This window comes from Dipodomys merriami, unplaced genomic scaffold (genome assembly GCF_024711535.1).
Source record: "Dipodomys merriami isolate MVZ:Mamm:240054 unplaced genomic scaffold, mDipMer1.0.p SCAF_14, whole genome shotgun sequence".
Lineage (NCBI taxonomy): Eukaryota > Metazoa > Chordata > Mammalia > Rodentia > Heteromyidae > Dipodomys > Dipodomys merriami.
In genome coordinates this window covers 33,662,178-33,677,513 of record NW_027202715.1, presented here as the reverse complement: position 1 = coordinate 33,677,513, position 15,336 = coordinate 33,662,178, and the positions used below count along the sequence as shown (strand labels likewise).

Sequence of the window (15,336 nt, the reverse complement as noted above, 5' to 3'; positions counted from 1 at the left end):
ATATAGTAAAATTTAAAGAAAATACAAACTGTCTATTGTTATAACAGGAAGTGGCACTGTAGCTCAAGTGGTAGAGCGCTCGCCTTGAGCTGAAGAGCTGAGGGACAGTGCCCAGGCCCAGAGTTCAAGCCCCACAACCGACAAAAAAAAAAATTAACCATATTGTTGTAACAAGCAAATTTCTCTAGTGAAAGTCCAAGGACCAGCCTCATAATTCAATTAATTATCCTCTTTGTGATTAGTGACTAACAATTCTGTCTTTATATCACATGCTCTCTGTACAATACCCTCCTGTGACAACTATGAATGCTTTTAGTCTTACTGATATATTGAGTTAAATTTTCCCATGTTCAGTAAAATGTGACTGGACATCATTCTTCATTTATAATTCTTCTTTAATGGACAGTTTACTTGTGATGCTCCAGTGTTTTCTAAAGTGACATTCTCAGATCAAGTTACAGGCACTGACAAGAGAGAAAGCTGAATGACACTCTAGGGAATTCTAAATGTTTGGAACTGTTTTGGATCTGTAAATTAGGGATGAAGGGAAGGCCAGAGGATTCAAAAGACTTAGAGCAGAGCTCATGAAATGTTATAGACTTACGTTTACGTTGTTAAAGAATACAGAAAGATTTTGGGGTTTTCCCATTCGTGATTTCATCCTATGCATGTCTAAGTTTAGACTCAATAAAAGCCCTTAGCAATGCCTCATGTTTTCCAGTTTGATTAAATTCTATGTTTGTAGCTCACCAGAGCCCCATTTCAGGTGCTCTGCTTCCTCAGGGTGGTATCTCTGCACCCTCCTCTGGCTGTTTCTGGAGGGCCTAACCAGTGATGCTAGATCTCTCCTGTCTTTTCTGAGGAGGAAAGTCCTAGAAGATGGAATTCCTCTTATCTCCCTTTTGTTCCTACAGGTTTTATTGGATTTTCACAGATGCCTGACCTGGCCAAAAAAATCAAAATGTTCTATGCCTTGGCTCCTGTGGTTTCACTGGTTTTCAGTTCCAGTCCTATGATAATTTTAAAAATCCTCCCCGAAGTTATCTTTGAGGTACACGGCTTGCCCCCCTCTTTCTCTTCCCGACAGATTTCCTCTTCAGATTGAAGCACTGCTCCTTGGAGGGAGACTCTGCTGTCCTTCTCTGGGTTTGCTCTTAGCAGAACAATGGGTTTCTCTTCTTTCCTTCATCGCTACTTGCTATGGCTGGGGGCCTTGGAGGAGTAGCATTTGTGAATACTGAAGCTGTGGGTACTCATAACTTACATGTTAGTCCAGCTCTCTGTCCACTATAGAGGAAATATTATTTAAACATGAGCGGTGCTAGCATTTTATTCAGGGATGTGAGTTCTTGCACAACAGTAGAAGGGAGACAGGAGACAGGATATGCACCATTTCCACAGGCCCAGCCCTCAGCACAGGACGATGATATAAAGATGCTGTTTAATTATATTCTCCAACCTGGCCACCAAACACATCAGCCCTCAGCCACTGTCTTTGCAGTTCCAAGTTCTAGTCACAGAGGATATAGAAGTAAAGAGAAGTTGTTTTAAGCTCTCTGAAAGCAGATCCCCTTAATTCTTGCATTAGATGCCTTATACATTTATACAAGCATGTACATAATTGAAATCTTGTCAAGGAAACTATATGATCGTGCAGCATGTAATGTACTTTTTTTGGTAAGAATTGCATTCTACCCTTGTGGAATAAAAATAGCCAATGATAACAGATAATGTGGCTGTGCTTCAGTAAAGCTTTTCTTATAAAAGCATGCAACAATGGGAACAGGAGGATGGGGATGAGACAGTGTAATTACTGGGAACAGAGTTTGAGAGTAGGCGGCTGAGAATGTTCTGGAAATGGATAATGGTGATTGATGTACAACAGTGTGACTACAGTTGCTGCAACTAAACACATAAAAATGATTAAAATGTTACATTTTGCATTACCCATGTTTTATCTTTATGGAACAAAACCCTCTGTGGCTCATCTTGGTGTACATGCACGCAGGACTAGGATAGCGCTCACCAGTCCCTGTGCTGACTGTCCAGAAGTCACCACCATTCATCACAGAAAACTAATTGGGGTTGGCCCTGGGACCAAGCATCCTGGCTCTTGTCCTTTATAAACGTCTGTTCTAAATGTATTCAATTTTATTTATTTCACTCTTAAAACTGAATTCCATGTCTCTAACATATCTATACTTGTTGTATGTACTCACTTGAATATCAACTAGTCTCCATTTTGCTCCTGAGGCTGCTGGGAGGGATATTTGTGTGTCTGTGCTTCTGCAGGGAGTTGTGGAAGCTTCATCCCAGCAGGAAATGCTGAGTTAATCTTGGGATGCTTTATATTTTGTAGGACATACTTGGGCACAAAGAATTCTATCCTGAGAATCCAGTCACAAAGTGGCTGAGTATCCATTTTTGTACCCATGCAATTCTGAAGGAACTTTGTGGAAATTTAATTTTTCTCATGAGTGGATTTGATGAGAGGAATTTAAATATGGTATGTATAGTTATGTTCAGAATAGAGTTAAACACTCAGTGGTTTTGATCTTGCAATGTGCTTAATTTGGATGATGTGGGAGACACAGCAATGACCTTGTTAGAGCTCTGAAGTGCCTTTCTTTCAAGATGACCAAAAGTGCTTTTCAGTAAATGAGTATGGATGCATTTGTCCTCAGGGTTGTTTTTAATCTTCTGTGGAGCGTTGCATATGAGGATCTGCCACAATTTAAGCCACTATATTTGCATATTTCTTTTAACAAATATGTGTTTCCCAGTTTGGAGTTTTCATTATATATACACTCATACCTTCATATACACATACACACATATATATAACAATTCATATATGTGGATATATGTACATATATGATACATATGTATTTACTTGTTTTATTAAATGCAAGTCTTTGGCCAGAAATAACATTTTCTTTATAAACCTACATGCACTTTACAATGCTAAATTTTGAAAGTAGTTTTTAAGAGTCAGGCATTGTGGCTACCCCCTGTAAGCTCAGGATGTGAGACACTAAGGCAGAAGGGTCATAAGTCTGAGGCCAGCCTAGGCTGCTTAGTAGACCTTGTCTCAAAACCACAATTCAGGAGCAATGGCTGTCTGAATTTTTCAGAGTAATATCACTTTTTTCTTATTGATAAAGGTAGTCTTATTGCCATTTACAATTTTGCAAGTTCAGGAAAGCATAAAGAAAAAATCAACATTGGCACATGATTGCAAGCTGTATTGTTCCACACTCTCCATGCTTATTCATATTTTAGAGGACATAGTTATAGTCAGAGCATTCTCTTTCCATCCTAATCTCTTATATTTGAGATTGTAGTTTCTAATTCTTTAAAAAACAAAATGTGTTGATTTTCAGTATCACCTTAAAGCTGTTTTCATTCTTAAATTTGTCATGTTTATCGTACAGTCAAGAATTGATGTCTATTGGTCACACAGTACTGCTGGAACTTCTGTGCAAGATTTCTTACACTGGAGGCAGGTAGGCCTTTCAGAAGGGCAGCTTTTTTATGGGAAAATCCAGTTGTTGGAAAATTGCAAGTATCCATCCATGGACCTCTCTCTCCAGCTTGTCACACTGAAAGACATTCTATGTAAAAGTTTGATCTGGTTTCCTTCCTGGTCTGGTCACTGTGTTTGTGTTGTCTGTGTTTCCCTGTATGATGCACACATGTTACATGTGAGATCATCCAACAGCTCTGAGGTTTGTCTTGTGTCTTCTTCCTCTCTTCCCCTGCCTTCTCCTTTCTTTACTTCTCAGTTACCTATTTACTTCTGCTTTTCTTTCCTTCCTCTCCATCTGTCTGTCATTGATTCCCAGGTTTATTTTATTACTGTGTTGTTTCATAAAGCATGATTTTGGAGTAGCAGTGGAGATAGGGTGCTGCTATTTCAACAGTCAGCTGTGGACAGGATATGTTTAGAATGTCAGTGAGTAACAGAGCCACACCAAGCATGAGCAGGGTGGGGAATCACTAACTTTGCAAATAGTTTTGCTTCTTTTTTTTTTTATCACTGAAGTAATCCAGATCTGTTCCAGATCATATATTAGCAAAATAGGAGCATTATCTTTTAATGTAATAAGTGTTCTATAGTTATTCATAGATGTGTATTTAGAGATGTGTATTTAGAGTTAGGAGATGTCTCTGCATTCTGGTATATACCTTAACACAGCAGTAGATGTACAAGTAGGTTATTTTTCTTCTACCGTTTTTCCCCTTTTCCTTAACATTATGTCAGAGCTTATGTCCAACTCTAGAAAAGTTTCCCGCCCCCCCCCTGGGAATTTTTTTTTAAATATAAAGCAAGTTACTGTTAAGCTTAAAAGGATGGTACCATAAGTGTTTTACATCAAAATTTCCAACCACCAGGCAGGCAGGCAGGCAGAATCACTCTGTGTGTGTGTGTGTGTGTGTGTGTGTGTGTGTGTGTGTGTGTGTGTGTGTGTGTGTGTGTGTGTGTGTGTGTGTTTTGGTACTGAGGCTTGAACTCAGGGCCTCATTCTTGTAGTTGTCTCTTTAGCTTATGCTTGTTTCTTTAGTTTAAGAATGGATTTCTACCACTAGAATCACACTTCCATGTCCGACTTTCAGCTCTGGAATTAGAGATGAGACTCATAGACTTTTCTGCCCAGCTTGATTTTGAACTGCAGTGGTTAAATATCAGCCTCCCGAGTGGCTTGTATTATAGCACTAGCATGGATTGCTTTTGAAAAGGACATTTTTAAATAAAATATTGCAGTAAAATAATAGGATTTGAGTTTATGCTAATGTCTAAAATTACAAGTTTTTAAATAGACACTTATGGGTGAATAATAGAATGAGAGAGTAACATATATTTTTGCTGAGCTCTGGAGGCTCACATTGTAATCCTAGATACTCAGAAGGCTCAGACCTAAGAATCAAGGTTCAGAGCCAGTCTAGGCAGAAAAGTTCCCATGAGATTCTTATTTTCAATTAACCACCAGAAAACTAGACATTGAACTATGGCTTAAAGTGGTAGAGCACTACCCTTGAGCAAAAGAGCTCAGGGACAGTTCCCAGGCCCTGATATTGACCTCCAGGACTGACAAAAAAAAGATGCATTGTACTTTTAATCATTATTGAAATGAAACCCCTTTTTAAAATTACTTAAAAGTATTAAAACAAAAACAGATTCCTGTGTATGCACGAATCCAGATGCACTTGCCCTGGAGAATTTATACTTGCTTTATTAAATTTTATTATTAAGTAGTTAAATGAAGGGGTATTTTTTATTTTTAACAGCATAATTGAAGTTTTAATGATACAGTGATCCTCAAACTACACACCTTGGTACATTTTGCCATAGGTGTACACTTGCAAGAGAGTGAACATAGCATCAGCCCTCCAAAGTGTCCTTATGCCCTTCTGCAATACCTTCTCCTCTGTTCTCCTCCAACCCCAACGGCTATGTTGCTTTCTGTTACTTTAGATTAGTTTTCATTTTCTAGAGATTTAGTGCAGCCAGATACTATGTGTTTGTCTGGCTTTTTCACTCATCACAATTGGTTGAGACTTGTTATGTTGTGTAGCTCATGTATGTGTATTTGTTTTGTGAACTTTTTGTTCCTGAGAATCCGTATTTTGGAAAAACCTGTCTACGAGATTCTTCTACCTTAGCAAGTGTGGGATTTGCTCATGTGTGACATCATTGCTCATTTGGTCTCCTTCCTCAGAGCCCTGTCTATTGGAAATATGGCTTTAACACTTACTGACCTGAATCTCTTCCTCTCTTGGATCAGCTATAAGGAGTCATTTCCTGGCCTGAAGTTCTTAGCTTGTAGAGACTGGAAGGCTAAATATGAGAGTTTGCTGTGGTTTAGAAGAGTAGCCCCTGGAATGCATATTGTTCCTACCATGCTGACAGAGCTCACTTAGAATTTAAGCAATGGCCTGGGCCTTTGAAAGTCCTGTTGTTCACTCATGCTCTTCTTTTAGGCACTCACAATCCCCCTCAGTCACATTTCAGTTTATCATCTTTTGTTTACTTCACATATCCTAACAGCAACATTCTCCTACATTTCTGAGTGTTTTGAACTGCTACTTGATAGACTCTATGTCAGAAAGACCCAATTTCTGTGAGCTGGGGTGTGTGTGCACTCCCAGAGTTGCAAGGAGTAAGTCTGAGCCATTTGAGGCAGATGGGCAGCTACTTTTCAGTTTAGTGAGCAGTGGCAACCCAGTTCCTCAATTCTCATGACGTGGCTTAATACAGTGATCCCTTATATGTCAATTTGTTGTTTTATTTTCTTCTTAGATTTCAAAAGTTAACAAGTTACAAGCCTTTGACTGGGGAAGCAGTGCCAAAAACTACCTACACTACAACCAGGTAAAGATTTCTGTCTTTAAAAGTAAATGAACCCCCAAATAACACCTCTCGGAAAGCAGCCTACCTTACTGAGGTTGTGGCTGTGCTTAGCTACTAAAGAATGCCTAGTTGTATTTGATTTCCCTCTGTCCTCTTCAGAAGCTCACAGGTTTGCAGGTGGTGTTGTGGACTGTCCTTTCTCTCTCCATCCTTTGAGTGACTCTAGATAAGAAGCACACATTATTCAGAGCGAGCTTGAGCACAGACACTGTAGACTCAAGTAGTTCCAAGCATATTACCAGTGTGCAAGCTGTGGGTTCTTGGACATTGTGTAAGCACTTCCCCTCTTAGATAGAATTAGCATCTTTAAGCATCAAGTACACTAGTGTGTGAGCTACTTGTTCTGTGTTTTCTTATTTCCTTCTCACAGCATCCCTGTGAGTTAGACACGGTTCTCTTTGACTTAAAGATGAGAAGCTGGTGCCATGTTTCTTGTCTGTAATACTACAAAATTAAAAGTCTGAAACCAGAGGATCAAGATTCAAAGCCTTTCCTTGAAGAAAAGTTTTTAAAACTTTTATCTTGAAATAACTACCAGAAAACTAAGAGTGGCACTGTGGCTCAAATTGCTAACTCACAAGCCTTGAGGGAAAAATGCTCAGGTCAGCATTAGGCCCTGAGTTCAAGCCCCACAACCCACCAACAATTAAAAAAAAAGATGAGGAAATAAGGTTGCCTCTTCCATCCAAAAAGGAGAAACTAGGAGGCTCTGGCTTAGCCTCCCCTTACATGGGCCAGTTGCTCCCTCTGAATCTCATGAAAACAATGCTTCCCTTGATCTTTTTTCCTCAAAAATAACACTCTACCACTTTGAACCCAAGCATCACTTCTGTTTTTCTGGTGCTTATTAAGAGATGATACTCTCAAGGACTTTCTAGCCCAGGCTTAGAACTTTCATCCTTAGATCTCAGACTTTGGAGTAGCCAGGATTACAGGGGTGAACCACTAGTGCTCAGCTACAGATTTCATTTTGTTTTTGCAATGGCTACTTGAATACTTAAACGAATTTTCAAAATTAAATCTTTTATTCTCAGTTCAGACGCATTGGACATCGTTTAATGGAGATGTAGTTATTGCAGTTTTGAAAACTATAATAAACCTTTGTTTTTTTTTATTGTAGAGTCACCCTCCCAAGTACAATGTGAAAGACATGACTGTGCCAATAGCCTTTTGGAACGGGGTTCGAGACTGGCTGGCAGATGCCAATGACGTCCATATCTTACAGACTCAGATCCCCAACTTGGTGTACCACAAGGAAATTCCTGATTACAATCATATTGACTTTATCTGGGGCTTGAATGCCCCCCAGAGGGTATATGATGAAATGATCGATCTGATGAAGAAATACCAATGAGAGCCAGAGACACGCACAGAAAGGGATGTTTGCTTAATTGCTGGAAAATGAGTAGTTATTTTCTAAGGTCTTTTGTTCTTTTATATGAAAGATACCATGATTTTAAAGATGAATGATTCTAATAGAAAGAATTAAAAACATATACACTAGCTAGATTTATTTCTAATTGTGGCTGTATATGAAGTTAGGGTCTCAACTATATTGTCATTTTTATAGTCTATTAAAGATACCATGTCATTATGAATATCTATCCTCAAAATTTAAAATCTACACAGTTGCCTTTATATGCTCACATAGAACAAATTGTCATGTTTGGAAATTTGTCATGTTGATACTCGATAGATAATCTGTGACTTAGTTGAATGTAATATAAAATGTACCTACTTCTTATCACCTTTTCTTAAAAAGAAAAGTTAGCAGTGTAATTACCTTGAACTTATATATCAAATTAAATCTTTCTGTGTTTTTTTTGTAGGAAGTACGTTGTCAAATCCAGTAGTATCCTCACTATAATGGTTCACGCTGAACAAAATAATTTTCTGGAGTCCTCAAATATAGATTAAGCTGACTTTTACATACCTATATAATTATAAATGGTTTAAAGATTTATGGAGTCTGAATTATTATGAGTAACTTGATAACATACACTTGAAGTAAAGTTCTGCATAGAGACTAAACCATTACCCTTCTCCCATAAGTAATGAACTCTGAACTAGTCGTTTAAGCTCGATCTTGTCCAACACACCAAAGCCAATGAGAAGTGTCCAGGTTAATTTTCACACATAGAATCAGTGCACAGGAATGATTTCAGATCACAGCTCAGCTCAGGATTCATTGTTTTTCATTGTGGTTTGGTGATACATTTAATAATCTTGCTTTGCATCATGAAGCCCATGTTCACCTGCCTCCCTGTAGCATCTATGTTACTGTTTGAGGAACAGAATTTCATTTGATATATCTTCTTGTTATAGGTACTTACAAATAGCAGTAAAAGTACTTGTCTTTGACTGCCTCCAGGAGAATAATATTTGTAACATTTTGAAGATTGCACTTCAGATTTTCAATAAAACTCAGCTTCATATGCCTGAAAGAAGTATGTGTGTGTATGTGTGCCTGCGTGCCTTGTTATGTGTATGTGTGTATGTGCTATTTTATGTCGGAATATTCTTTTTCTTTTGTCAGAACTTCTGATTTTCTCCTCTCCCCTTAATCCTTCCTCCTTGGGAACTTCATTTCTGCAATCCTTTCATTGCTGTTGTTGTTTTTGTTTTTAAACCTCATGGAGAAGTGAAAAGAGGCATCTAGGCTAAAGAGACCTTGTTTGGAAACAGATTCCTCCATCATCAGCATGTTCCATCATAATGAAGTTATGAGTAGAGTCTAGGCATTAATGAACTCAGAAGGCAACAGAACAACAAGTCAAGACCTGTCTGTCCAACTCCCTTCTTGAACACATGAAGTCACTAGAACTAGAATCTAACATGTGCCTTCGGCCTCCAAAACACTGATGTGAGGCCATGCATAGTCTTTCTAGACTGAACTTGAGTAAGACTGTATTTCTTATTTCTTTTTGTGAATCCTGAGCGTAATAACAGAGCTGGAGACATAGAGAGTCAGTATCTATGACACATGTGTGTGATAAGAGTGGACATGCCATTTAGTTAAATGCAATTAGATGCACAGGTCACATCTGGGCGGGCCTAGCAGCTGACGTAGCACTGATCTGATCTTCCATGAGACCACAGAAGAGAGTGAGATGCAGTGAGGGTGGCATCCCAGGAGGATGCCAAACTTCTTCCTGGTCATAAGTCATCCTGGAAACCCTTCTTTCTCCTGTGACCAGGGCATCCTGATCAACCAAGTACAGATGCCTGTGTAGGGCAAAAACAAAAGGGACAGAGTATTTCTGTTTGTTGTGTTCTCCAGTAGTAGGGAGAGCTTGTCAGAGGGTGGCTTCAGTGATGTTGGTGACTTGGTTTGTCTACTTGGAGCCAGTCACAGGAGAACACCCAGAGAATCTCTTGAGAAGTTCTGGTCGTCTAAGGTCCCACAGAGATAAGAGCGAAGGGAATGTTTTTCACAGATCTTTTCTCCTTTTTATCTTCTTTCCAAACTTTTCCAAGGACAAGTGGCTAGACCACTGTCAGAAGGAAAATACTGCATAACCACTCTTTCTGAGTTTGTATTACATTGCTCATTTGGTTTTGGCCATGCCTTCTTTTCCTGGATGGAGCTACATAAACTCTCTTTAAACTTCATGTCCTGGCTGAATTCATCTCATTTTACTTCATGATTAAATCACATTCAGAAAATCACCATAGGCCTGTGACAATTTCAAAGGGATTCTAGCTCTGTTCTTATTGCTTTAAAAAAAAATGTGTGTGTGTGTGTGTGTGTGTGTGTGTCTGTGTGTGTGTGTGCGTATGTGTGTGTGTGTGTGTGTGTGTGTGTGTGTGTGTGCGTATGTGGTAGTAGTGGGTTTGAACTGAGGGCTTAGACACTGTCCCTTAGCTTTTGTGCTTGAGTCTAGAGCTCTGCCACTTTATCCACACTTCCAGTTCTGGCTTTTTGCTCATAATCAGTGAGAAGAGTCTTACCTACTTTTTTTTTTTGCTTGGCATTATTTTGAGCCACAATTTTAGTTTTCAGACACCGTAGTACCTAGCTGAAGGCATGAACCCCCAGAACCTGGCCTGTATCTCCGCTCTTTACAACTATTTTTGTGAACATCTCTGTTGAACACAATTATATCTCCACAAGCCTCTAGTCCAGGAGAGGACCTCACACACCTCAAGTGCCAACTTCCTAGGAAGCCCTTTTTTATCTTCTGTCTTTTTTTACGTATTAGTTGTTTGCACAATTGCTTTCGTTGTGGTTTCCAGATCCACACATAATGTGCATTCCTTCATCAGAATCATCCTCTCCTTCACTCTTCTTCATTTCTACTCCCTGGTTACCAAGCCACTCTCAACAAGCTTTATCATTCTGTTTTCACACGTGTACATTAATTATTTGAGACATATGCTTTTTGAACTGGTGAACTTGGAAAGACTTGGAATATTCAATAGTTTGCAAATGGACAGAGATCTACAAGCAGCAATGTCTGTGAGTTTCCTGTGTCATACAGTATCCAACATCAGCACTGCATAGAGTCAATGCCTAAGTGATGGTGATTCCATGAATAAATTTTGTATTCTTAAAGATTTAAGTTCAAGTCATCTAAAATGAAGGCATTGTTTTGTAGCTCTTAGTTTGTACAAGGAGACGATTTACCTGCTCTTCAAAAAGCTTTCCCTTTTTTTGCACAAAAAGATTGGATTTACTAGTCCATGTTCTGTTAGTGTTTCTTAAAATGAAGTCTATGCCTCTAGGCCAACTTTTAGTCAATCATAATTTTCTGAGTATGTTTATTAATTCCTTTCATATGATATATTTTGTGGATTAGAAGACAAGCACAATTTCTACCAGGATAAATAGAACCAAGATCAAGTTGTTTTTCTGAACAGAGTGTTACCAAATCTATCAAGTATTTTAACAATTTGGTAGTAATTTGGGCTAACAAGATGGTTCATATCGTTCCCACCAAACACTGGAACACGTAGAGGATAAAGTTCAATACATTTCACATGGGTTTGTATTCATTTTTGTGGTCTTGCAAAAGTTGCAATAGAGTCACCATTCTTTTTTCTGGGTGGTGGGGTGGGGAAGGGAAGGGATAGTCGGAGAACAACAACTTGTTAGCTCTACCCTTATTTCTCTCCCTCTTTCTCTTTCCCCCAATCCACCCCCAAGTTGTACAGATCCTTTCCACCATATTGTCTTGTGAGAATCGCTGTTGTCTGGGTTTGCCCTTTGTTCGTTGTCGCACTGTTTTGTTGTTCCTCTTCCCTTCCCTCGTTCATATAAACGCATATACAATACCCAGGGTACCAAAACTGAACACAGTGACAAGGTATAAACCATAGGAGCGAAAACACAAAACGAAAAAGAAATCATATAGGACATTGATGGTCACCATTCTTAAACAGTGTTGAGTGCTAGGGATCTGGCTACACCATCCAATACTTGTGGATTACAACTGGAGTAAATGTTTCTGATTTTCACTTAGAAGAGTTCATGGAGAACACTGGGGAGGTGTAGGGTGATGACAAGGAGGCAGCCAAGGGAAAATCAAGGCCCAAATAATCCTGCTGTCTATCTGAGCATCAGTTTTGTATGCAAGGTCAGTTCCAGGAAGAAAAGAATGAGGGGCTTAAGGAGAGTCTGATGGAAGCTTTTACTGCCTCTCCTTGCTCTTTTTTGGGGGAGGGGAGTTGGTTGTGGAGCCCGACCTCAGCGTGGGCACTGTCCCTCAACTCTTCAGCTTAAGACTAGCACTCTACCACCTGAGCCACAGCACCACTTCTGGCTTTTTCTGCTTATGTGGTGCTAAGGAATCAAACCCACTGCCTCATGCTTGCAAGGCAAGCACTCTACCACTCTGCCACTGCCCAGCCCTAGAGAGATGGTAATTTTGAACTGTGGCAATAATCCTACTTTTTTCCTTTTCAATGAACATGTTTTTCTGTAGTCTTTTTTCTTATTGTAAAGATACTATACAGAGGGTTACAGTTACATGAATGAGGTAATGAGTACACTTCCTCTTGAACATTGTTACCCCCTCCATTGTTTTCCCCCTATCATCTCCTCCCTCCCTCCATTCCCCGAGGTTTTTTTTTTTTTTTGATTGTGATTAAGTGATTACATAATTTCCAGAAGTTCATAGTATTGTGGAATAATGATACTCATTTAAAGTCACAAGTTCATTCTAACTTTCCTGGAGCAAATTGTCTATCACAGTCTGTAGTATATAACGGTGTTCACATGTTATATACCATATATGTGATCAGCAGCATGGGGATATTTAGTAGTGGTTCGACCAGATGAGTGGGAGTTCTTTGTTTCTTAAGTCCTGTTAGTTTTGTCATATCACCTAACATTTTGGATGTAGCATCCAATTATCAGGGAGACCATGTACCGTTTGTCTCTTCGTTCTTGGCTTACCTCACTCAACATGATTCCTTCTAGCTCCATCCATTTCCCTGCAAATGCCATTATTTTGTCATTTCTAATGGCTGCATAATATTCCATTGTGTATAGATACCACAATTTTTGCATCCATTCATCTGTGGTGGGGCATCTAGGTTGTTTCCATATCCTAGCTATTGCGAACAGTGCTGCAATAAACATGGAGGTGCACGTGTCCTTGTATATTGGTTCCTGTTGTTCAGGGTAGATGCCTAGAAGTGGTATGACTGGGTCGTAAGGGAGGTCAATCTTTAGCTTTCTAAGGACCCTCCAGACTGCTTTCCAAAGTTGTTGTATAAGTGTACATTCCCACCAGCAGTGTAATAGGGTTCCTCTTTCTCCACATCCCCTCCAGCATTTGTCGTTGGCTGATTTGTGGATGTGGGACATTCTGACTGGGGTAAGGTGGTATCTCAGGGTTGTCTTTATTTGCATTTCCTTCACCACCAGGGATGATGAACATTTCCTCATGTGTTTCTTTGCCATTTTTATTTCTTCATTTGAGAAGTCCCTCTTTAGTTCCCTTGCCCATTTAGTAATTGGTTTGTTAGGTTTGGGAGGGATTAGTTTCTTGAGTTCCCTGTATATACAGGATGTTAACCCCTTGTCTGATATATTGTCTGATATATATATTTTTTTCCCAATTAGTTGGTTGTCTTTCTAGCTTGGTTGCGATAGCTTTATCTGTGCAGAAGCTTTTTATTTTAAGATAGTCCCATTTGTTGAGTCTCTCTCCAACTTGTTGTGACCCTGGGACTCGGTTCAGGAAGTTCCTTCCTGTGCCCATTAGTTCAAGTGTCTCTCCTACTCTGTCCTGCAGTAGTTTCAGAGATTCAGGTTTAATGTTAAGGTCTTTAATCCATTTTGAGTTGATGTTGGTGCATGGTGATAGGCTGGGGTCCACTTTTAGTTTTCTGCATGTGGCTGCCCAGTTTTCCCAGCACCAGCGGTTGAAGAGGCTGTGTTTCTTCCATTGTATGTCTTTGGCTCCTTTGTCGAATATCAGCTGGCTGTAGGCTTGTGGATTTATTTCTGGATCTTCTATTCTGTTCCATTGGTCTTTGGGTCTGTTTTTGTGCCAGTACCATGCTGTCTTTGTTATTATAGCTCTGTAGTAGAGTTTGAAGTTCGGCATGGATAGCCCTCCCATATTGTCTTTATCCCCTAGAATTGTTTTGGCTATTCTAGGTCTTTTGTTGTTCCACATGAATTTTTGGACTGTTTTCTGTATTTCAGTGATGTACGTCATTGGGATTTTAATAGGAATTGCGTTGAATTTGTATATTAGTTTTGGAAGTATTACCATCTTTACTATATTAAGTCGGCCTATCCAGGAGCATGGGAGGTCTTTCCATTTCCTAGTGTCTTCTGCAATTTCTTTCTTTAACTTTTTATAGTTTTCATTAAATAGTTCTTTTACATCTTTGGTTAGGTTAATTCCTAAATATTTTATTTTGGGGGAGGTTATTGTGAATGGGGTTGCTCCCTTTATTTCCCTCTCTTCCTGTACATTATCAGTGTATAGGAAGGCAACTGATTTTTGTGGGTTTATTTTGTATCCTGCTATTTTGCCGAAGTGATTTATGATTTCTAAGAGTTTGGGGATGGAGTTTTTGGGATCGTGGAGGTATAGTATCATGTCGTCTGCAAAAAGGGATAGTTTAAGTTCTTCTTTCCCTATGCGGATCCCTTTAATGTCTTTTTCTTGCCTTATTGCCCTGGCTAAGGGTTCTAGGACTATATTGAAGAGGAGTGGAGACAGTGGGCATCCTTGCCTTGTTCCTGATTTTAGGAGAATTGGTTGTAGCTTTTCCCCATTAAGTATAATATTGGCTATTGGTCTGTCATAAATGGCTTTTATTGTTTTTAGAAATGTTCCTTCTATTCCTATTTTCTCCAGAACTTTTAGCATGAATGAATGTTGAATTTTATCAAAGGCCTTTTCTGCATCTGTGGCGATAATCATGTGATTCTTGACCTTGGCTCTGTTGATATGTTGGATTACATTTATTGACTTACGTATGTTAAACCATCCCTGTGTCTCTGGGATGAAGCCTACCTGGTCATAGTGTATTATTTTTTTTTTATGTGTTTCTGGATTCTGTTAGCTAGAATCTTGTTAAGGATCTTTGCATCTGTGTTCATCAAGGAGATTGGCCTGTAATTCTCCTTTTTGGTTGGGTCTTTGCCTGGTTTGGGGATGAGTGTGATATTGGCTTCGTAGAATGAGTTTGGGATAGCTCCCTCCTTCTCTGTTTCTCTGAATAGCTTGAGGAGTATGGGTATTAGTTCTTGTTTAAAGGTCTTATAGAATTCTGCTGTAAATCCATGTGGTCCTGGGCTTTTTTTTTGTTGGAAGACTTTTGATAGCTTCCTGTATCTCATTATAGGATATTGGCTTACTTAATTGGTTAACTTCTTCTTTGCTCAGTTTGGGCAACTTGTATTTCTCTAAAAATGCATCCATTTTTGCCCAATTTTCTTCCTTTAGAGAGTATAGCTT

At 39.2% G+C, this 15,336-nt stretch overlaps 1 protein-coding gene across 1 annotated transcript in view; it reads left to right on the top strand.

The window, feature by feature from the left end:
• LOC138825788 (lysosomal acid lipase/cholesteryl ester hydrolase-like) overlaps positions 1 to 7,769 on the top strand; it is a 29,126-nt gene extending 21,357 nt beyond the window's left edge. Inside the window, exons 5-9 of the mRNA XM_070020450.1 lie at positions 915 to 1,051; positions 2,360 to 2,506; positions 3,435 to 3,506; positions 6,302 to 6,373; positions 7,533 to 7,769. Coding sequence (XP_069876551.1) covers positions 915 to 1,051; positions 2,360 to 2,506; positions 3,435 to 3,506; positions 6,302 to 6,373; positions 7,533 to 7,766 — 662 coding nt within the window. The 3' untranslated portion in view covers positions 7,767 to 7,769. The remainder of the gene's footprint in view (positions 1 to 914; positions 1,052 to 2,359; positions 2,507 to 3,434; positions 3,507 to 6,301; positions 6,374 to 7,532) is intronic.
• Positions 7,770 to 15,336: the final 7,567 nt, after the last annotated feature.